The sequence below is a fragment of the Pan paniscus genome, chromosome 12, assembly GCF_029289425.2.
Source record: "Pan paniscus chromosome 12, NHGRI_mPanPan1-v2.0_pri, whole genome shotgun sequence".
NCBI lineage: Eukaryota > Metazoa > Chordata > Mammalia > Primates > Hominidae > Pan > Pan paniscus.
Window position 1 is genome coordinate 94944953 of NC_073261.2, and position 22761 is coordinate 94967713.

Sequence of the window (22761 nt, forward strand, 5' to 3'; positions counted from 1 at the left end):
AATACTTTCTCCCATTCTGTGGGTTGCCCTTTTCCTCTATTAATAGTGTCTTTGATGTACAATTTTAAAGATTCTTCATGAAGTTCAGTTTTTCTGTTTTTTCTTTTGTTGGCTGCACCTTTGGTAGCATATCCAAGAAATCACTGCCAGATACAGTATCATGATGCTTTTGTCCTATGTTTTCTTTTAAGAATTTTATAGTTTTTTTCTTATATTTAGGTCTTTGATCAATTTTGAGTTAATTTTTCTATATAGTATTAGGTAAGGGTCTAATTTCTTTATTTTGCATATGGATATCCAGTTTTCCCAGCATGATTTGCTGAAAAGACTGTTCTTTCTCCACTGAATGGTCTTGACATCTGTTTTAATCAGGGTTCTTCAGAGAGACAGAATTAATAGGAGATATATATCTATATCTATATCTATCTAACTATATCTATATCTATCTATCTATCTATGTAGAGAGAGGCGGGGGAGATATAAGAAAGGATTTATTAGGGGAATTGACTCACTTGATTATGTAGGCTGAGAAGTTTCATAACAGATCATCTGTAAGCTGGAGTGCCAGGGAAGCTGGTAGCATGGCTCATTCCAAGTCTAATGGCCTTAGAACCATGGAAGCCAATGTTGCAATTTTCAGTCCAGGACTGAAAGCCCAAGAGCCTGGAGAATTGCTGGTGCAAGTCCTAAATTCCAAAGACCAGAGAATCTGAACTTGTCTCATGATACAAATATAATCTACCATGGTATATATCCCATGTACACTTGAAAAGGGTAGAAGAAATGAATTCTGGCTCCAGAAGACAGATCAAGAATTTGTCCTTCCTTTACATTTTTATTCCATCACCCACATTGAGGGCAGATCTTCTCCACCCAGTCCACCAACTCAAATGCCAATCTCTTCCAGAAACACCCTCACAGATGCACCTGGGGTAGCCCAATCATTAGAATCAAATGCTAAATCACTTGGGTTTCCCTTTTACAGAAGGGAGACAAGATCAGTTTCTACTGAAGCATTGAGAATAATTTGTACTTTATCAGCTGCTGGGTATGCCTTAATCCAGCCAAGGCCACATCCAAAATCAACCATCATAGCACCCTTGTCAAAAATCATTTAACCATATATATTAGGGTTTATTTCTGGACTCTGTATTGTATTTCACAGGTCTATGTGCCTTTTTAGACTTTTATTTTTGTTTTTATTTTATTTTATTTTATTTTTTGAGATGGAGTTTCACTCTTGTTGCCCAGGCTGGAGTGCAATGGCGCCATCTCGGCTCACCACAACCTCTGCCTCCCAGGTTCAAGTGATTCTCCTGCTTCACCCTGCCTAGTAACTGGGATTACAGGCATGTGCCACCACGCCCGGCTACTTTTTTGTATTTTTAGTAGAGACAGGGTTTCTCCATGTTGGTCAGGCTGGTCTTGAACTCCTGACCTCAGGTGATCCGCCCTCCTTGGCCTCCCAAGGTGCTGGGATTACAGGTGTGAGCCACTGTGCCCAGCCTATTTTAATTTTTTTTAACTTTAAAATAAAGTTGAGGGGGCACATGTACAGGTTTATTACATGGGTAAGTTGCATGTTGCTGAGGTGTGGTGTACAAATGATCCCGTCACCCAGTTAGTGAGCATTGTAGCCAACTGGTAGTTTTTCAGCCCTTAGCCCCCTCTCACCCTTCCCACTTTATTAGTCCCCAGTGTCTGTTCTTTTTGTCTTTATGTTCAGGTGTACTCAACGTTTAGCTCCTACTTATAAGTGAGAATGTGCAGTATTTGTTTTCTGTTCCTGTATTAATTTGCTTTGGATAAAGGCCTCTAGCTGCATCCATGTTGCTGCAAAGGACATAATTTAATTTTTTATGGCTGCATAGTATTCCAAGATGTATATGTAACATATTTTCTTTATCCAATCCATCATTAATGGGCATCTAGGTAGATTGCATGTCTTTGTCTTTATAGACTTTTATTGTCTACATGCCAGTACTATATTGCTTTGATTACTATAGTTTTTAGTAAGATTTGAAATCAGGAAATGTGAGACCTCAATATTTTTTCTCCTTTTTCAAAATTGTTTTGGCTTTTTGATGGCTCTTGAGATTCCATTTGAGTTTTATAGTGGACTGTTTTATTTCTGAAAAAAAAAAGTCATTGGAATTTTGATAGGGATTGTATTGAGTCAATAGATTGTGTTGGTAGTATGGACATTTGAAAAATATTGTCTTCCAGTCCATGAACATGGAATGTTTTCCATTTTTATATTCTTCTTTAACTTCTTTCAGCAATATTTTATAATTTTTTACTGTACAAGTCTTTCACGTCTTTAGTTAATTCCTAAGTATTTTATTTGTTTTGATGCTATCGTAAATGAGACTTTCTTAATATCCTTTTCATATTGTTTATTGTAAGTGTATAGAAATGCAACTGATTTTTGTGTGTCAACTCTCTATCCTGCTACTTTGCTTAATTCGTCTATTAACTTAACAGTTTTTTAAAAATGTATGTGGAATCGTTAGAGTGTTCTAGACACATGATCATATCATCTGTAAGCAGAGATAATTTTAGTTCCTTCTTTCTGATTTGTATCTCTTTGATTTCTTTTCCTTGTCTAATTGCTCTGGCTAAAACTTCTAGCACTATGTTGAATAGAAATGGCAAAAGCAGCACCCTTGCCTTGTTCCTGATTTTAAAAGAAGAGCTTTCATCTTTGAGTACGTTTGCTTTGGGTTTTTAATATACAGATTTTATTATGTTGAGGAAGTTGCCTTCCATTCTCAGTTTGGTTGGTGCTTTTATCATGAAAGAGTGAATTTTTCAAATGCTTTTTCTGCATCAATTAATTGACCATGTGTTTTACCCTCTGTAAGCCTGACAACGCTATGGATTACATTGATTGATTTTTGTATGTTGAGTTATCCTTGCATTCTAGAATTAAGTCTTACTTGATCATGGTCTATAATTCTGTTTATATGCTGCTCAATTTGGTTTGCTAGTATTTTGTTTAAAAAATTGCTTTGATGTTCATAAAAAATACTGCTCTATAATTTTTTTTTCTGATAGTGTCTGTGTCTAAATTTGGTGTCAGGATAATGCTGACCTCATAGAATAAGTCAGGAAGTGTTCTCTCTCCTCTTCATTTTTTTTTTTTTGGAAAAGTTTGAGAACAATTGGGGTTAGTTCTTTAAATGGTAGAAGTATTTCTACTATTGGTAGAATTCACCAGTGAAACTGTTAGATCAAGGGCTTTTTTTTTTCATTATGAGATTTTGATTTTTGATTACTTATGTAATCTCCTTACTAGTTATAAGTCTTTTCAAATTTTCTATTTCTTTATGATTTAGTCTTGGTAGGTTTAGTATTTCTAGGAATTTGAACTTTTTCATGTAGGTTATCCAATTTTGGGGGGTACAATTGTTCATAGTGCTGTCTTAGAATTCTTTTTATTCCCATAGAATAAGTAGTAATGTCCCACTTTTATTTCTGATTTTAGTAATTTGAGTCTTGTCTCTATTTTTCTTAGTCAATCTAAGTGTAGAATTGTCATTTTTAAAAATAATTTTTAAAGAAGGAGGATTTGGTTTTATTGGTTTTACCCTTGTTTTTCTATTCTTGATTTCTTTGATCTTTGTTCTAATCTTAATTATTCCTTCTTTCTGGTAGCTTTGGGTTTAGCTTATTCTTTTCTAGCTCCTTAAGTTGTAAAGTTAGTTGGTTGATATAGGATCTTCCTTGTTTTTAATATAATCATTTGTAGTTTCAGATTTCATGCTTAACACTACTTTTGCTGCATCCTATAAGTTTTAGTATGTTATGTTGTCATTTCCATTCATATCTAAGTATTTTCTAATTTGCCTTTGCTTTCTCTTTTGATCCATTAATTTTTTTAAAGAATGTGTTTTAAAATTTTCACATATTTATAGATTTTTCAGTTTTACTTTTGTTATTGATTTCTAACTTTATCCTGTTGTGGTCAGAGTTGTTTTGTATATTTCTGTTAGATCTAGTTGGTTTATTGTGTTAAGTTCTCTATGTCATTACTTATATTCTGTCTAGTTATTCTATTCATTTTTGACAGTGTGGTATTGAATTCTTTAACTATTATTGCAGAAATGTCTCTTTTTATTTCAATTCTGAAGTTTTCATTGTCTTTATTTTGATGGTCTGTCATTAGGTGCATAAATGCTCATAAGTCTTCTATCTTCTTGCTATACTGAACCTTTTAAGATTAAGTACTTTTTTTGTTTCTTGTAACCATTTTTTAAAAAATTTAAAGTCCATTTTGCCTGTTAGTACAGCCACATCTGCTCTTTTTTCATTTCCATTTGCATGAAATGTCATCTTCCATTTTTCCACTTTCAATTTATTTGTGTCTTTGGAGCTAAAGTGAGTCTCTTGTAGACAGCATATATTTGGATCATTTAAAAAATCCATTCTGCTCATCTGTATTGGTTGAAGAGTTTAATACATTTTCATGTATGTTATTACTGAAAAGGAGGAACTTACTTCTATAATTTTTATATTTGTTTTCTGTACACCTTATAACTCCCCATCCCTTGTTCCCTTTTGTATATATTCTATAGCTATTTTCTTTGCAGTTACCATTGGAATTACATTTAACATCCTAAATTTATAACATTCTAACTTATAAACCGGCTTAATTTCAATAACATAAAACTCTGCTACTTTAACAGCTCCTTCCCATCTCTCTTTGATTGTTAATGTCACAAAATTGCAACTTTATATATCATGTGTCACAAAACATAAATAATTCCTTGAAATGCATTAAACTCTTATATGGAAAAAATAATGAGTTAGCAACCATAGTTTCAGTGATATTAACTTTTAGACTAATAATTGTTTTTTTAAAAAATATTAGTTTCTTAAATCATGTACAGAACACAAAGTCAAGAAACATCGTTATAATAATACCACCTTTTACAATGTCCCTATGTTTACCTTCATTGATATTTTTATTTCTTTATATAGATTCTAGTTACTGTATAGTATGCTTTCATTTTAACCTGCAGGACTCCCTTTAACAGTTTTGGCATGGCAGATGTAGGGCAGCAAGCTATCTCAGCTTTTGTTTAGCTGGGAATGTCTTAAGTTTCTCCTCACTTTCAAGTTTTGCCAGATATGGTGTTCTTGCTTGACAGTTTCTTTTTTATATTAGCACTTTGAAAATATCAGCCCACTGCCTTCTTATCTCTAAAATTTCTGATGAGAAATTTGTAGATAATCTTATTGCAGATGCTTGGTATGTGTCAAGTCATTTCTATCTCTTGCTGCTTTCAAGATTTTCTCTTTGCCTTTGTATTTGGAAAGTTTGACTATAATGTATATCCATGTGGGTATCTATGAATTCATCTTACTTGGAGTTAATTGAGCTTCTTGGAGGTTTATGTTCATGTCTTTTTTCAAATTCGAAGAATTTTTCACCATTATTTCTTCCTATATTCTCTCTACTCCTTTCTTTCTCTCTGCTTCGTCTGGGACTCTCATGGTGTGTATGTTGAGCCCCTTGATGATGTCTCACAGGTCTCTTGGGCTCTGCTCACTTTTCTTCAGTTTTGTTTTCTTTTTGTTCCTCAGACTTGATGATTTCCATTGCCTTATCTTTGAGTTCTCTGATTCTTTCTTTTGCCTACTCATATCTTCCCTCAAAGCCCTCTAGTAAATTTTTCATTTCTGTTATTTTAATTTTTAGCTCCAGATGTTCTTTTTAGGTTTTCAAAATCTTTATTTGTATTGTCATTTTGTTTATACATTGTTTTCTTGACTTCATCCACATTTACTTTTAGTTTATTTATTTATTTATTTATTGAGACAGGTTCTTGCTCTGTCATCCAGGCTGTAGTACATGGTTCAGTTAGCTCACTGCAGCCTCAACCTCCTTGGCTCCGGTGATCCTTCTGCCTTAGCCTCTTGAGTAGCTAGGACTACAGGTGTGTGCCATCCATGCCTGGATAAATAAATAAATAAATTTAATAGAGATGAGGTCTCACTATGTTGCCTAGGCTTTTAAATTTTATTTTTTGGGTATGTAGTAGGTGTATATATTCATGAGGTACATGAAGTATTTTGATACAGGCATGCAGTGCATAATAATCACTTCTAAGATACAAAATAAAGCCCTCTTTACTCTTTGCTTTCCTTTCCTTAAGCAGATGGTGGGAGTAAATTTTGTTGTGAGTTGTGTTGCCTGGTGTTGCAGGAGGAATGGCACAAGCACTTCCTTAGCCACCCTGGCTGGTGTCCAATGTTCACTGACTCTAAGCCCAGCACAGCACTAGGACTTGCCCAGGAATTGCAGTCCTTGTGGCCTAGACTGCCTTTCAAGTTTGTTTAGGATCCCAGAGCACTTTAGCCCATGGTGGTAAGTCTTGTGAAAATTCAAGTTCCAACTGCTGGGATGGGTGATTCCCCTCTGGCTAGGGCTGATCTATATGCTCCCTGTGTGTGTTGGCATTGGCTGAGTTTAGCCCAGCTTTACTTTCCATTGTGACAGGGCAGCACTGAGTTCAATGCAGAGCCCCACAATCACTGTACTTTCCATTTCCCAGGTTTACAGATTGTCTCTCTGTGCTATGTGGCTGCTGCCAGAGGGATAGGGGAGGGGCATCATTGGCAATTCAAGACTATGTTTCTTACCTTCTTCAGTCCCTCCTTCAGCAATATGAAGTTAAAACCAAGTACTGTGATTGCTTATCTGATTTTCTGTTTTTACAAAGGTGCTTTTTGTGTGTGTAGATAGTTGTTAAATTGGTCTTCCTGCAGTGGGGATCATTGTTGCAGGTTTCGGTTTGGCCATCTTGCTCCACCCTCCCTCTTTTCCAGTTCTTAAAGTATCTTCAAGACAGTTATTTTAAAGTCTTTTTTGAGTAGATCTGCTGTTAGGTCTTTTTCAGGGGCAGTTTCTGTTGACTGTTTTTTCCTTTGAATGGGCTATATTTTCCTCTTTTTTTTTGAATGCCTTGTGGTTTTTTTTGTTGAAAGTTGGGTATTTCAATTTAATGATGTGGTAACTCTGGGATGCAGACTCTTCTTTTTCCTCAAGGTTGTTTGCTTTTTGTTATTGTTTTGTTTGTTTATAAAAATTGCTTTAGTCTGTCTCTGTGCCAAGGATCAGCCTGAGGTGTAAACATAAGGTCTTTACTGGTATTCTCTGAGCTTGCATCTTTCTGTGGTCATGTGTGTTAACTTTCTAATTTTCCCCATATATTCAGTTGTTTGTGAATGTCCTAATCTTTAATATCTGGCTCCCAAAAGGAGAAAAAGAGAAAAATGAAAAAAGGAGTGGAAATAGGGTGCCAGCCCTTTAAATCTCTGGAAGTCATTTCAGCTGGATGGGGAGGGGTTTGCAACAGTGGAATAAGGTGTAACAGCAAAGACCCACCACCTCTTTGTCTGTACCTCTCTGATCAGAAGCAGCAATCATCAATCTAAGCACATATGCCTGATACTTAGAGGACAGGGTCCTTTTTGCTTATCCTGGCTCCTTCAAGCTGTGTGCAAGCTGCTGCAGGAATACATGCACAGCTGCCTGGCACAGGGGTGGGGATAGGAAATGGGTAGCTGTTACTGTGCTAAGAGCTAAAATTGACTGAACTGAAATCAAAGTTAACTGCAATGTACCATCCAAATGTTTCCCTGAAAGTTGCAAGCCTTCAATAGACTCCAGATTTCCAAAACAGTTATATCAGACATACTTTGTCAGTGCAATTATTGCCTAAGCAGGGAGACAGATTCCTCATGTTTCTTACTCTTGCAGCTCCCCAGGATGCTCTCCCTACCTTCCTTTATTTAATGTTTTTATGATACATCTTTTCCCCTTTTTATTACTTTTACCCTGACTATATTGTTATATTTGAGTGAGTTTCTTGTCATCAACCTATTGTTTGGTTATGTTTTAGTCAACTCTTGTCTTTTAATTGTCTTTAGCCAACTCTTGTCTTTACAATGATTTGAATTATTTACATTTATTGGATTTATTAATGTATTAATGCTTAAGTCTGAAATTTTATTTTTTGTTTTATATTTGTTCTCTCTGTTTTTCTATGTGTTTTCCTTTTTTATGCTTCCTGGTGATTATATGAATATTTTTTAGAATTTCATTTTGATTTATCCTTAGATTTGATACAAGAGAATCTCTTTCATATAGTTTTTTAGTGATTGCTCTTGGTGTTAAATTATATATGCACAATTTTTCATAGTTTAAAAGTGTTGTCATTTTACCAGTTTGAGTGTAGAAAACATACTTCCCGTAATGCCACATTTTTCTTCCTCATTTATAATATAATTGTCTTAAATATTCCCCCTTCGTACATTTAGAATTACATAATACAGTGTATTGGCATCTATTGATTTTTAAAAATTCAGTTTGAGACCTTCTTGGTTCTTGGTATGTTAAGTTATTTTCAATTGAAACCTGGACATTTTGAAACCTGAACGTGGAGGCTCCTTGTTACTTTTGTGTGGCGGTGGGGTTTTTGGCTCCCTGTTAGTCCTCCACTGATACCTGTTTGGCTGAGAGAGTTGGGAATGTTTCCTTTCATCTCCCAACTGGTTTCCACTGACACCATGGAATGCAGTGGAGGAGGGAAGGTGGCCTTGTTGTCACTGGGAAACGTTGAATATTCCAACTCTCCACTAGGGCTTCTCTGATACTACCCAGGCCAGCAGGAGGATGTGGAGTTAAGAAATCCTGGCTCCCCATGTTGTCTCTACTAACACTGTGGAGAAGTGGGATGAGCTTGTTACTTCCCAGTAGGAATTCCTGACTCCCTACCCAGCCTTTTCTGACACAGCCTGGCAAGGGGTTAGTGTGCCTATAACAGCTTGGTAAGGGGGAAGCACAGGCTTCTGCACTTCCATCAGACTTTACTAGTGGGGTGAGAGTGAGCCAGTTTTTCTGTGGTGTTTGTTATAACAAAGCAACTATATTCTAAAAGTTTTTGTCTTTCTGGTTTTTCCCTTTTTCTCATTCCTTGGCTAGAGAAAGTAAGATTTTGTTTGGCCTTTTTGATCTGTGATGGTTCCATTTTATGGTTGCCAACTTCAATGGCTCTAAATCTGGAATATATGAGGCAAAATGAAAATCCAGGAACACACTGCTTTGTTTTTCTTCAAATCCTAAGGTTTCTAGCCCATATGCCTTGTTCTCTCCAACTTTTAGAATCTTCTCATGTTTGCTTTTTAAATAACGTCCAGAGACTCAATTATATGTAGCAGGAGGAATGTGGAAAAGCATCTCCACTTCACACCCCCCTGGAAGTAAAAGTTATGATGCATATACAGTGAGATAAAATTTGAAGCTCTGCATGCATATGATGTGTGCCACTTATAGCACATGATAGACTCTCTTTCATTCAAAATTCATTCCAGGCCTGCTGTGTGCCAGGCACTGTTCAAGGCATTGCAGATATAGTGATGAACAAAATAGATAACATTTCTCTCTTTATGGTGCATACATTCTTGTGGGAAGAGGTGGACAATAAACACAGAAAGTAGAATATGTTAGTAAAAAATGCTACTGGAAAAAGTAAAGTAGATTTATGAGGCTAGTGAGTGCTGGAGGCATTGGAGGTTGTTTATTTTACATAAGGTGGTCAGGGAAGCTAACATTTGAGCAGAGTGGCTGCAGTGAGATGGACAAAGACAAAAGTGATAGAAGAGAGCAGAGATGTAGTTGGGGAATCAGATTGTCTAGGGTCTTGAAGGCAGTCAAGAATTTGGGCTTTCATTTAGTCATGAAGGAGGTTTTCAGAGAGAAGTAATATGATCCAGTTTACAGCTTTATTGGTCTGCTATATGGAGAATAGATTGCAGTGAAGTAAATGTGGTGGTCAAATGAGGAGGCTTTTACAAATACCCGGGAGAGGTTTAATGAGAGATTAAACTCAGATGGAATAATGGAGTTAGTGAGATGTGGCCAGATTCTGAAAATATTTTGCAGATAAAGATGACAGAAATTGCTAACAGATTTTATGTGGGGTATGAGAGAATGAGAGAGAGAGAGATCAAAGATGGTCTAAGATCTTTGGCTTAAGCAATTGGAAGAATAAACTTGGCATTTACTGAGATGGGGAAGACTGAGGGAAGCGCAAGTTTGGAGAAGAATGGGGAATCAGAGGTTTGGGTTTGACTGTGTTAAAATTGAAATATCCATTAAACTAGAGGTATAGTAGGAGGTTGCCCATAGGAGTCTGAGTTTAAGGACTGCAGATATCCTGTCTGGAGATATCAATTTGGGACTTGCTGTCCTATAGATAATTGCTTTTGTCTGTTTTGTGCTACTATAACAGAATACCTGAGACTGGGTAATTTACAAAGAGCAGAAATCTATTTCACACGGTTCTAGAGGCTGGGATGTACAAGACCAAGGCGCCAGCATCTGATGGACTCCTTCTTGGTGTATTCTCACGTGGAGGAAGGCAGAAGGTGAAAGGGCAAGAATGAACAAATCCACTCCCTCAAGTCCTATTTATAGCAGCATTAATCCATTCATGTTGGCAGAGCCCTCATGACCTAAACACCTCCTAAAAGGCCCCACCTTTCAGCACCGTTGCATTGGGGATTAAATTTCCAGCACACAAATTTTGGGGAACACATTCAGATTATATGAATGATATTTAATGATATGTCTAGATGTGATCACATAGACAGAGACTGTAAATAAAGAAGAAAAAGAGTCCTGAGTTCTGGGGGCACTCTCATATTTAGAGGTCAGGAGGATGAGGAGAAACCAGCAAAGGAAAATGAGAACAGATCAGTGAAGCAGAAGAACCAAGAGAGTGTGGTGTGCTGGAAGTTGAGTAAAGAAAGTGTTTCCAGAAAGAGGGAGTTATTAATTTGTCAAATAAGAAGAGAGTTGTAAATTGATTCTTGGGTTTGGGAATGTGATGGTCTCTGGTGGCCCCACCAAGATTTGTTTCCATGGGAGGAGGGGGAAGGAGGAAGGAAGTGGAGGAGAAGACAGAGATGGTGAGCATAAGCAACTCTCTGGAGTTGCTATAAAGGAAAGCAGGAAAATGGAGTAGTAGATGAACAAGGTTACAGGGTCAAGAAAGGAGTAATTACTATACAGAACAGTTAAATATATACATGGAAACTTTGTATTTATATATAGAATTTGAATTTATTTTGATTGACAATGAGTCTAAAATTTCATATAGTGAAAAGTCTTCAATTGGCTTGATAATCTTAGCAATAGCATTTATATTTGAAGAAGACTTAGTTAAATATGAGTTGGTCTATGCAAGATGTGTAATTTTAAAGCTTTTTTTCTTTGGTTTAATTTGGATTTGCAATTTCAGTTAACCCTTTCCAATGAATCCCCCCAAATGAATATTTACTTAGCAATGATAAAAAAACTTTATATTTACAGAGTACTTATCAGTCTCTCTATAAGAACAAACATAAAAGAATGAAAATTTACATTAGAGGTGTAGGAGGTAATTAAAGTGATGTGGTCCCAAACCAGGGAAACTGAGTCTCAGACCATAGGTGGAGCATGGGATCTGAAGGGGAAACTCACCTGCAACTCTACAGCACCATTTGCCAGCCTCTTGGGCTAATAGACTCTCTCCCGCTTCTCGTCATTGTCTTTGTCTTTTTCTACAGTGAAACAAGCTTTGAACTATTTCCAGCTTTCCAATAGCAAAGTTATTCAGATTAGATGAACTTTATTTGTTCTCCGGGACATCTAGTTCTCCAAAGTCTTCTGTCTGTACCAGGTGTTCACCAAACCTCCTTCTTTTTCCTGCTGGGAAACCCAATCAGCTGCATTTCCCAGCCTCCCTTGCAGTTGGGTGGGACCAAAAGAATGAGGGTGGAATTTATGCCACTTCCAGCCTGAAGCATGGTCATTAAGAAAATCTTCTACACAATCCTCCTTGTCCTCTCTCTTCCTTTGCCTGCTGGATAGATGCAGAAGATTCCTTGGAAGGGCCTGGGTCCTGAATGGCTGTGGAGCAGAAGCTTGAATAGCGTCTTACTGTGGCATGAGCAAGAAATGAGCTTTTATTATGTTGATCTTTTGATACTTTGTAGTTGTTTGTTACAGTAGTGAGCCTGCCCTGATTAATACATACTTCTACTGCAAGAATTACAAAAATACAACTTTTTAAAAAATACCTTTCTGTAGCCTTTCAGGATCCTTTCCTTCTAAGAAGTCACCTTCAGGCTCCCAAAGCTTTCCTGGAGTGTGAATGCAAGGAGAAACAAATAGCAACAATCCTGTATCAGTTACTTTTTCCTGCATCATCTTATTTAATTTTTATAGGAATCCCATGATTCTCATAAAACAGTAGTCCAATGAGTCCAGCCTCATAATCCAATAAGGTTAATAATTAACCTCAGTTTACAGATGAAGGAGTTTGTCCAACATCACAGAGTTATGAAATAGTGAAATCCTTCGAGCCTGACCTTTTTAACCACGGAGCCCTTGCTCTCCCACTACATCTTCACTCTGTTCTTTTTCCCTCTGGGGAAGGAAGTAAAACTCATGAATCTAATTCACTTATGCACACTCTGGTATTAGAGACTCAATTTCCTTTCTCTTGTTGTGTGTATTTGTGTTTTGAAGGAGGTGAGAAACAGAGAAGGTAATTATTTACTGACATGAATTGTAGGCACTGTTGTGATTGGGTGGGGTGGGAGGCATTCTGCAGATGACATAGTAGACCTGAGTCCAGGTGTGAAGGGGAGAGGGAGACAGCAGACAGCATTTAGTTTCTAGGGAGACAGCACAGGAAACTAACCTTTCTTTCCCCTTCAGCTTTTTAATACAAATAATTAAAGATCCTCATAGTCCATTAACTGGCCAGGAGAGAAGATGGTAGAGGTGAGAAGTTTCAGCATCCTGAGAACACTTGAGCAGCCTCCCTGTTCCAACAGAATTGTCCATATTCAAGCCAAGAGAGGAAAGATGTGGAACTGCTGTTGCCAAGGGGGAAAGTGCAGGTCTTCAATACCACCTTGATGTTTTATGTTTATAAAATTTGGCTCAGCTGGGCACGGTGGCTCATGCCTGTAATCCCAGCACTTTGGGAGGCTGAAGCAGGTGGATCACGAGGTCAAGAGTTCCAGACCAGCCTGGCCAATATGGTGAAACTCTGTCTCTACTAAAAATACAAAAATTAGCTGGGCATGGTGGCAGGTGCCTGTAGTCCCAGCTGCTTGGGAGGCTGAGGCAGGAGAATTGCTTGAACCCTGGAGGTGGAGGTTGCAGTGAGCCAAGATCGTGCCACTGCACTCCAGCCTGGGCAACAGAATGAGACTCTATCTCAAAAAAAAAAAAAAAATTGACTCACACATAATGCAACACCTGTCTGCATACTTTTGCCAGTCACTCCATAATTTAAAATGTGCTTCTTCATAGGAAGCATCAAATTAGATAATTTCATCCTCACAGCAATTTTAGGAGGCAACACTCACATATGATCCAGGTGAAAAAAATGGTGACTCACATCCCTGACATGAAGCCCAGGGCATTTCTTAGACTTCCTGTTTTTGAGAAGGAAATCTAAGACAAACCTCCCAGACTTTGAAGGATGGGTGTTCCTATCCAAAATGCAACTGTGATTATCTGTGAAATCTGCAGATCTTGTCTGCTCTTTCTTGTCTGCAAAAGATCAGATGAATGCTCTGGAGATGTGTGTGGTTGTCTAGCATGAGCATGTGCGTGTGCATTTGTACATGTGTGTGTGCATGCATATGTGTGTGTGTTTTTGTGTAAGAGACAAAGAAAGAAAAATGAATATAAAATTTACAGAATCAAATATCAGTTTTCAAAGCTTCAAGATCCAATTGTGTGTATAGGATTATCTGCCCTGTTTAGGAAAGTGTTTTCTGGAGTGGAGCTCCAACTCTGTGATGAATGTGCCAAACTAGGGGTTCCTTCTCAGAGAGTCATCATATCCTTAGTATGCCATGGCTTGAAGAAACCCCACAATGAGTAAATATTAGGTCTTGTCTGATGTTATAGATCCCAAGCTTACTTAACTATGGATTCTCTTTTTTGAGTCTATCACTCATTCACATACAGTGACAGTACATCTTTTTGAAAATGCCAATTCAAGAGTAATTAGAAAGGTTTAATGTAGAAAACTGGGATTATCAAAAGACCTAGATTTTGCTCTTACTCTATCACTAATAGGCTTTATAATTTTTGATAAATTATTTTTATTTAGTTCTTTTTCAAGTGAGTATTTTTTTCTGCCTTGAAGGAAACATTTCTTTAAGGATATTTATTGTACTTATTTAAAATTGTTGTTCTGTCATGATAATTCCACTTTGCATGGTACATGTTATTCATTATTTATTACATAAATTATTTATATATTACATGTTGTTGATTATTTCTTAGTGGTTGTACTTTTCAGGTATGTAATTATTTTGGCCTGTGATATACATCCTCCTGGAGAAGATAATTTGTATTGGGTTAAGGCGAAATGGCAGAGCCTGGTTTTTGTACCTTCTGGTGTGAGCTTAAGAAAGAGGTGGGGATGAGACCATGTTCTTTTTTAACAGTGAATCCTAACCTTTCCTCCCTGTGTGTCCCAGGACATTTGTGTACTCACTGCTCAATCGAGGGAGGCCTTATCCAGCTATACTCATTCTCAGAGGCATTGCCTTCTGCACTGGAAATGGAGTCCTTCAAGGCTACTATCTGATTTACTGTGCTGAATACCCTGATGGGTGGTACACAGACATACGGTTTAGCTTGGGTAAGTGAATCTGCCCACTTCTCACCTACTTCCCAGCTAACAACCCTTCCCACAATCTACATCGCCATGGCCTCTCCCTACTGCAATGACCTCGTAATGATCCCATCTTCCCCTCCCTCACCTCTACCCTGGTCTTTTCTCTATATGGTAGCCAGAGAGATTGTTTAAACACATATCATGCCATTTCCCATCGCAAAACTCTCCAGTAGATTTCCTTTACTCTCAAAATAAAATACAAATTCCTTCCCACTGCCTTTAAATCCTAAATATTCTTGGTCTTTCCAATTTCCCAACCTCTTTTCCTGGCTCCCTGCACCTCCTTTTCTGTGCTCCAGTGCCAGTGGCCTTCCTGCTGTGCCACAAGCTGTCAAGCTTGTCCAGCCCCAGTGTTTTTGTATAGGACTGTTCCCTCTGCCTAGTAGAGGGGTGTCCAGTCTTTTGGCTTCCCTGGACCACATTGGAAAAAGAAGAATTGCCTTGGGCTACACATATAATTCACTAACACCAATGATAGCTGATAAGCTGAAAGAAACATTGTTTCTTAAAACAATGTTTTAAGAAAGTGTACGAATTTGTGTCAGGCCACATCCAAAACTGTCCTGGGCTGCATGTGGCCCACAGGCTGCGGGTTGGACAAGCCTGGCCTAGAAGGCTTTGCCCCCATGTATTCATGGGGGTTGGTTCCTCACTTTATTTAGTTCCCTACCAATTTGCACCTCCTCAAAGGGACTTTCCCTGACCACCCTATCTAAAATGGTTGAAGACACTGCTGTGTGTGCTGTCCCCCTTCCCTCCCCGCTCCCCTACCATCCCCCACCCCAGATACCCTTTCTTCCAGGCTAATGATCTTTTGACTAGACAAGGTGGAAAATCCTTGTTTTATATCAAATCAAATAAGGTGAGAATAGACTTGATTGTTTCAACTAAACTGTTCTTGCTTTTTGCCTGACATATTTTGAAAAGCACCAAAGTGCTTTGCTGACAGGTTGGGTTGGGCCTCTTTGTGGGACGGTGAGTGTTTCTGGGCTGTAATAATGCCTTTTGGGATGCAGGATCTAGCATCCCTGATCCTGGCTGTCCTCACCTCAGAACAGGGCCCTTTCTGCACCAGTGGATAGTGCACGTGGAGACACCTCCAGGATATGTGGCTAAGTAAGATAAATAAAAATGTGAACAGTGTGTGTAGTATGCTACTTTTAATGTCAGAATGTGTGTGTGTTTGTGTGTGTGTGTGTGAACTGGCAGTGATGGAAGTCAGTTTGTTAGTGGCCACGCCTCCAAACTAGCTCACGTTATTTCATGAGAGTGGGTGTTTCAGTCAGGAATGCTTTCAGAAAACCATATAATAGTGACGGGAATAATTCAGAATTCATAGTTCTTACATAACAACAAGTGTCGAAGTAGGTGGCTTCTGCCTTCCTGTGGTTGCTTACTGACACCATTAATAACTCAGGCACTTTCTGTCTCCCCTATTCTTAGCATGTTTACCTGTGGTCCTCTTATTCATCACTTCATGGTTGCAAGATGTTGACTGTAGCTCAAGGCATTACATCTGGCAATCAAGACAGGAAGAAAGACGAAGTAGGGGCACCGGTCTTGCCTGCACCTTTTATCAGAAAAGCAAACGATTTCCAAGGAAGTCCCCCCACCAAGACTTCACTTTACATCTTATTGGTGGAACTAGCTCATGTGACCCCCTTTCTCAGTCCAACCTCTGTAGTGGGGGATGGCAAAAGAAAAGGGGCTGGAATCAGCTGTTGAGATATGCAACCTCGATTTGACTGTTTGTGAATGATCTAAAGGCTTACTATTATGATCCATTAATTTGTTTGTTTATCTATTTAAATACTGGACAATGGTGCTACCTCCTGCTCTCCTCTCTTTTCTAATCTGTCTCCATCAGTGGTGCCACTGTGTACTTTCAGCCCGAGTCTAGTAAACAGCACACCCAGTGCTCCCCATTCAGGACCAGGACTCATTGCCCTCCCCACTTTCTGCCACATCTTAGGACCATTCTTAGATTTAGAAATTAAATGCCCTTCCCTTCATTTTTTGGAATTAAATGCCCCTCCTTTCATTTTAGCTTAGTTTGTGAAAAAAGCACAATCTGGACACATTTAAAAAAAATTTCTCCTTTCTCTCTTCTTTGTCAAGGTGTCTTCTTATTTATTTTGGGAATGGGAATAAACATTCATAGTGACTATATATTGCGCCAGCTCAGGAAGCCTGGAGAAATCAGCTACAGGATTCCACAAGGTAATGTCTCCCCTGCCCCCAGACTCTCACTCTTCCCTGGAGCCTGTCCCAGGGATGATGCTATGGTAGCAGATGGAGAGGGGACAGTGAGGGCACGAATGATACAATACCTCTCAGCTTGCTCTTGACTTCCCCTGCAAACCCAGTCCCATCACAGTACCTCTGCATTTCTAATCTGAACCCAGAAGCTCCAGAGAGCTACCAGAGCCCTCAGGAAGGTGCGAGACCGCAATACCCGGAAGGTGGGAGAGAGTGGGAGATTTGAGTAGGGTTGGAATCGGCTACCTACACCCTCATTGCAGTAGGTAAGATTGTCATGTACAGAGGGCTGATCCTTTCTAGGTTGCAAATGATGCTGAATGCTTGGCCAATAAATGTGTCCCCTCCAATTGATCTAGACTTATCTTGTGAGCAGTTAAGGCTAGAACTTGCGTATTTCCTGCCATTCATATATACTTTTAAAGGTGTAGAGAACTATATTTACTTAATCAAAACTTAGGATGGGAGGCCTTACAAGCACAAGTGCATTTTTGGAGATAAAGGTGAGCATGTTTGTAATCCTAACTGTTCCAAAGAAACCAGGGTATGAGATTGACAAATATACGCAGATGGGAGCAAATCAGTCCAAGTCATCCTTCAATAGATTTAGATGGGTATTTGTGTAGGTCCTTGGCTTCCACCGTTTTTGATGTAAATACAACCCTTTATTTACATCAAAAAATTTCCTCAATTATGACATGATGTTAGTGCACATTAATAGTCATTGATTAAGAAATTAATGACAAAGTTACTATGAATTCAGTAACAGATTCAAATGAATTTGAATGTTGTTAATATCCTAACAGTATCTACATCAAACAAAAATAATTTAGGAGGTTAAGATGTGCCGTTTACTGTCTTCATAGACAATTTATAGGCCCTTTGCTTTAGATCCGTGGTTCCTCCCAGGGCCTAGAGAATCACAGGTTGGGAACCACTGATGCAGTCTCATCTTCAAGAAAGATTCAACTCTAAGGGGCTTTGATTTTAAAAACATTCACTCCATAACTAGATAAATAAAGAAGAGCAGAGAAAGCACTTAAAAACCAGTTGCCAAGATTAGTTTCCAACTTTTGAATTATAATAGAGAATGATTTAAAACAAAATATTTTTATGTAACTATAGAAAGAACAAAATTGTTTTGGTTGAAACATCCCCAGTTTAATGTGGGTCATAAAATTTAGTGTGGATATATTTAATATCATTAGAAATATGCTGATTTCTAGATACAGTCCTGAGAGAAGAAATACCTGGTTGGATAGAAAATGAAACATTTAAAATCTAGAAGCCGACTTCACCAGCCTACAGCAGGACAAATACCTGCAGCTCCTACTCTCTGCTTTAAACATGAATAGAGGAGAGTGCTTTGCAGAAGGGTGAGGAGGGACAAATCCCATAAGAGAATCTAAATTCCTTCTCCCGTGAGTTCAGATTTTTATTATTTTAATGTAGTGTGCAGTTTCACATTTTGAGACTGTGAATGTGAACGTGTGTGTGTCCAGGAAAGGAGCGGGGAGGTAAGAGGTGGCCCAAAAACCTTCCTTAACAGAACAAAACAAAAACCAGACCTCCTACACCTCTCCCTTATCCTACCCAAAGCTAGTGGTCCAGCAGTTGTTAGAGATTTGGATAGAGCCCGTTAAGCGTTGAGGCCACTCTTCGCAACTCCAGAATGTTCTCCAGGCAACAGGCTGTTGTTGTTTTGTTTCCCCTTCTCCCCAAGAGGATTCCACCAAACTCCTATGACTATGGAGGGAGCCTCCAGCCCCACATTTGTTCTTGCTGCCTTTGTGTATTTTGGAACAACACAGATGGGTTTAATGTCAAAATGATTCAGTTGCAATGATTGACCTTCCGATTCTTCTGCACGCAGGTGGCTTGTTTACGTATGTTTCTGGAGCCAATTTCCTCGGTGAGATCATTGAATGGATCGGCTATGCCCTGGCCACTTGGTCCCTCCCAGCACTTGCATTTGCATTTTTCTCACTTTGTTTCCTTGGGCTGCGAGCTTTTCACCACCATAGGTAAATTTTTCAATAAAAGCGGCAGCATTCACGTAGCTTTCTTCTTCTCCAAACAGGCTTTTAACCCGCAGAGGAAGATTGAGAAACCGAAGATATTTAATTTTTTAAGGGAAGGTTGATACAATAATCTGGGTTAGCATATTCTGACTTGCTGGGCTTGTATTGAAGTTGGAAGTTAGCTGGATGAGAGTAGCAGTAATAAAATTTTTTCTAAGAACAAACATAAGTCCATGTAAACAGAGGCAACTGAGGTGACGGCCGGGAAGGTCCTGTGCCTGTCTTGTTGAAGAAGGCTGTCCAGCGAGAAGTGCCTTGCACCTTCTTGGGTTAGCTGACCCAGGCTCTGTGCCCACCAGGCAGGCTTACCTGGAGATGGTTAGATAAAGCCTCAAGAAGTGGAAGAAGCCGCTTCCATTTCCACCTTCAGTTTCATCCCCTCCCACCACATTTCTGGAAGTGTGCTCCATAGGTGGGACCATGGCCAGCACTTTCCAAAGCTCCACAGATATTTATTTATTTATTTATTTATTTTTGAGTCGGAGTCTCATTCTGTTGCCCAGGCTGAAGTGCAATGGGGCGATCTTGCCTCACTGCAGCCTCCACCTCCCAGGTTCAAGTGATTCTCCCACCTCAGCCTTCCAAATGGCTGAGACTACAGGCCCACCACCATGCCCAGCTAACTTTTTGCATTTTTAGTAGAGACAGGTTTCACCATGTTGGCCAGGCTGTCCTTGAACTCCTGACCTCAAGTGATCTGCCTGCCTCGGCCTCCCAAAGTGCTGGGATTACAGGCAAAGCCATCACGCCTGGCCTCCACAGATGTTCTGAGGCACAGCAGGCTAGAGAGCCACTGGGAAAAAGTACTATCTTGGTGACTATGTGGCTGCTATTTTTGGCGACAAGATTTGGTGCTAACAGTTCAGGTAATCACAGAGCCCTGGAACTCCAGAAGGATTATTTCCCCTGGAATCTCTGCAATGCCAGGGTTTATTTTGGTACTGCCTTCCTTCCCTGATACCCACCCTCTATAAATCATAACCAAGGCCAACCCTGGATTCTGGGGAAGGTAGGACAAGAAATCGCATGTATGGGGCAATCTTAGGACTGCCCTATCTGCTGGGAAATGCCAGGAATTGCAGGTGTTTCAGAACCCTCCCTCTGAAGGTCTGGCCTAAAGCTTCACTAATCCACTAACCTGGGGTGGAGTGGGGACAAAAGAATTAACTAAAAGTATTGCTGGAAGTGAAAGGTAATATATTAGGTTGTTATCATGCTTTAACTTGCCAAGTGTAAATTTCAGATCCTTTCCCTAAAATGGCTTTTGTGGAAAGAGAAAGCCTATAATTACTGGAGACTATGGATACTCAAACAGGGAATGAGTGGTCTTGGAACCAGGACCCTGGGGTTATGACTCAATGCCTAGTTTTGAAGATTTAACTAAGAATGAATTCGTTTTTTTCTGATTAGAATTGTTCGAGGACAACAGTTCTGAAATGAATGAAGCAACAGCTCGTGACCTATTCCTACCACCTCCTAGACTCTGTGAGGAGGGGTGGCAGAGGGTTCCTAGCCCATAAAAGAGTCATAACAGTTCTTACCATTTCAGGCTGGGTCTGCTGCCCACCAGAGGCAGAGCGGGAATGGGAGAAGAGAAGGCATCACTCAGCACTTGGAGGGTCCCTGGGAAGCAGGGACTCTACTGTGCTTGGTTAGGGGAGGGATGGTAATTCCACCAGACGTTTCCAGCTGCTGCAACAACAAAACCCAAATTGAGGCCTCATTCTGTGATGTCAGACCTCCCAGAGAAGGGCCAGAAGGCATAGTTTTTAATAGGCTAACAGGACTTTGTGAAGGCTTCTATAAAACAAAGCCAGGCACTCACATCAGAGGCAGCACGGGCGGAGGCAGCCCACCAGACTTCTCAAATCACAGTACCGAAAACCACCCACCTTTTGTAACTTATTATTTGCCCCCTAATTCAAACTAAGGTACTTTAATACAGTGTGTCATCTTGATTATGCCTTGAGGACCGCCAGCATCAACTAGTTAGGAGGACAGCCTGGCAACTTAAGCAGACAGGCTTCTTATAAGATGCATTCGTCTCCTGTGGCTGCTGCAATACATTACCACAAACTGGGCGACTTAAAACAACACAGATTTGTCCTTTCATAGTTCTGGAGGCTAGAAGTTTGAAATCGAGGCGTAGGCAGGGCCAGGCCCCCGTGACGGCTCTAGGGAAGAATTCTTCCTTGCCTCTTTTTAGCTTCTGATGGTGGCCGGCAACCCTCGGTGTTCCGTGGCTTATAGCTGCATCACTCTGATCTCTGCCTCCGTCTTCACATGGCCTTCTCTCCTGTGTGTCTCTGTCTCTGTCTCTTTGTCTCTTCTCCTCTTCTTTTTAGGACACAGTTATATTGGATTAAGGGCACACCCTGCTCCATTATGACCTCATCTTAATTTTATCTGCAATGGTCCTAGTTCCAGAAAAAAAAAAAAAAAATACCCTCTCAGGTACTGGGGGTTAGGACTTCAACATATCTTTTGATGAGACAAAATTCAACCCATGATACATGGTGACAATTTGCTGGCATTCCCAGGCCTCATGAAAGGATATTTTCCTGGGAACATTGCTGGTTCTCTTTGCCCATAGTCTTTGGTTCCCTGTATTTCCCAGCTGAATCCAAACAAGTACTTCCTTCTAGATACTACATTTTTTTTCTGGTAGGATATACGTTAACAAAAATTTTACCACTTTAGCCGTTTTTAATTGTAAAATTCAGTGGCATTAGGTACATTCATAATATTGCACAGCCATCACCACTACCCTGTGCCTGTTACTTTTCATTTCCCAGCAAAAGAAGCTTCAACATTTACAAGAAATAGGCTGTGGGAAGGAGAAATAAGAATCATAAATGACCATCGAAGTAGTCAGGCCCAAAATAACTGTAGGTTGACTTGTAACAAAGATTTGGTAAGAGCAAACCTCAGCTGTCAGCCACTGCTCCATTATATTTACAATTATTCCTTTCTTGTCTTTTAGGTTCTACCTCAAGATGTTTGAGGACTACCCCAAATCTCGGAAAGCCCTTATTCCATTCATCTTTTAAAGAAACCAAATTAAAAAGGAGCAGAGCTCCCACAATGCTGATGAAAACTGTCAAGCTGCTGAAACTGTAATTTTCATGATATAATAGTCCTTCATATATATATATATATATATATATATATATATATATATGTATATATATAATAGTAGGTCTCCTGGCATTCTGCCAGCTGGCCTGGGGATTCTGAGTGGTGTCTGCTTAGAGTTTACTCCTACCCTTCCAGGGACCCCTATCCTGATCCCCAACTGAAGCTTCAAAAAGCCACTTTTCCAAATGGCGACAGTTGCTTCTTAGCTATTGCTCTGAGAAAGTACAAACTTCTCCTGTGTCTTTCACCGGGCAATCCAAGTACATGTGGCTTCATACCCACTCCCTGTCAATGCAGGACGACTCTGTAATCAAGAATTTTTTGACTTGAAGGCAGTGCTTATAGACCTTATTAAAGGTATGCATTTTATACATGTAACAGAGTAGCAGAAATTTAAACTCTGAAGCCACAAAGACCCAGAGCAAACCCACTCCCAAATGAAAACCCCAGTCATGGCTTCCTTTTTTCTTGGTTAATTAGGAAAGATGAGAAATTATTAGGTAGACCTTGAATACAGGAGC

At 39.4% G+C, this 22761-nt stretch overlaps 1 protein-coding gene across 1 annotated transcript in view; it reads left to right on the forward strand.

The window, feature by feature from the left end:
- SRD5A2 (steroid 5 alpha-reductase 2) overlaps positions 1–22218 on the forward strand; it is a 53591-nt gene extending 31373 nt beyond the window's left edge. Inside the window, exons 2-5 of the mRNA XM_003827163.5 lie at positions 14563–14726; positions 16881–16982; positions 18895–19045; positions 22086–22218. Of these exons, the coding sequence (XP_003827211.1) occupies positions 14563–14726; positions 16881–16982; positions 18895–19045; positions 22086–22152 (484 nt within the window). The 3' untranslated portion in view covers positions 22153–22218. The remainder of the gene's footprint in view (positions 1–14562; positions 14727–16880; positions 16983–18894; positions 19046–22085) is intronic.
- Positions 22219–22761: the final 543 nt, after the last annotated feature.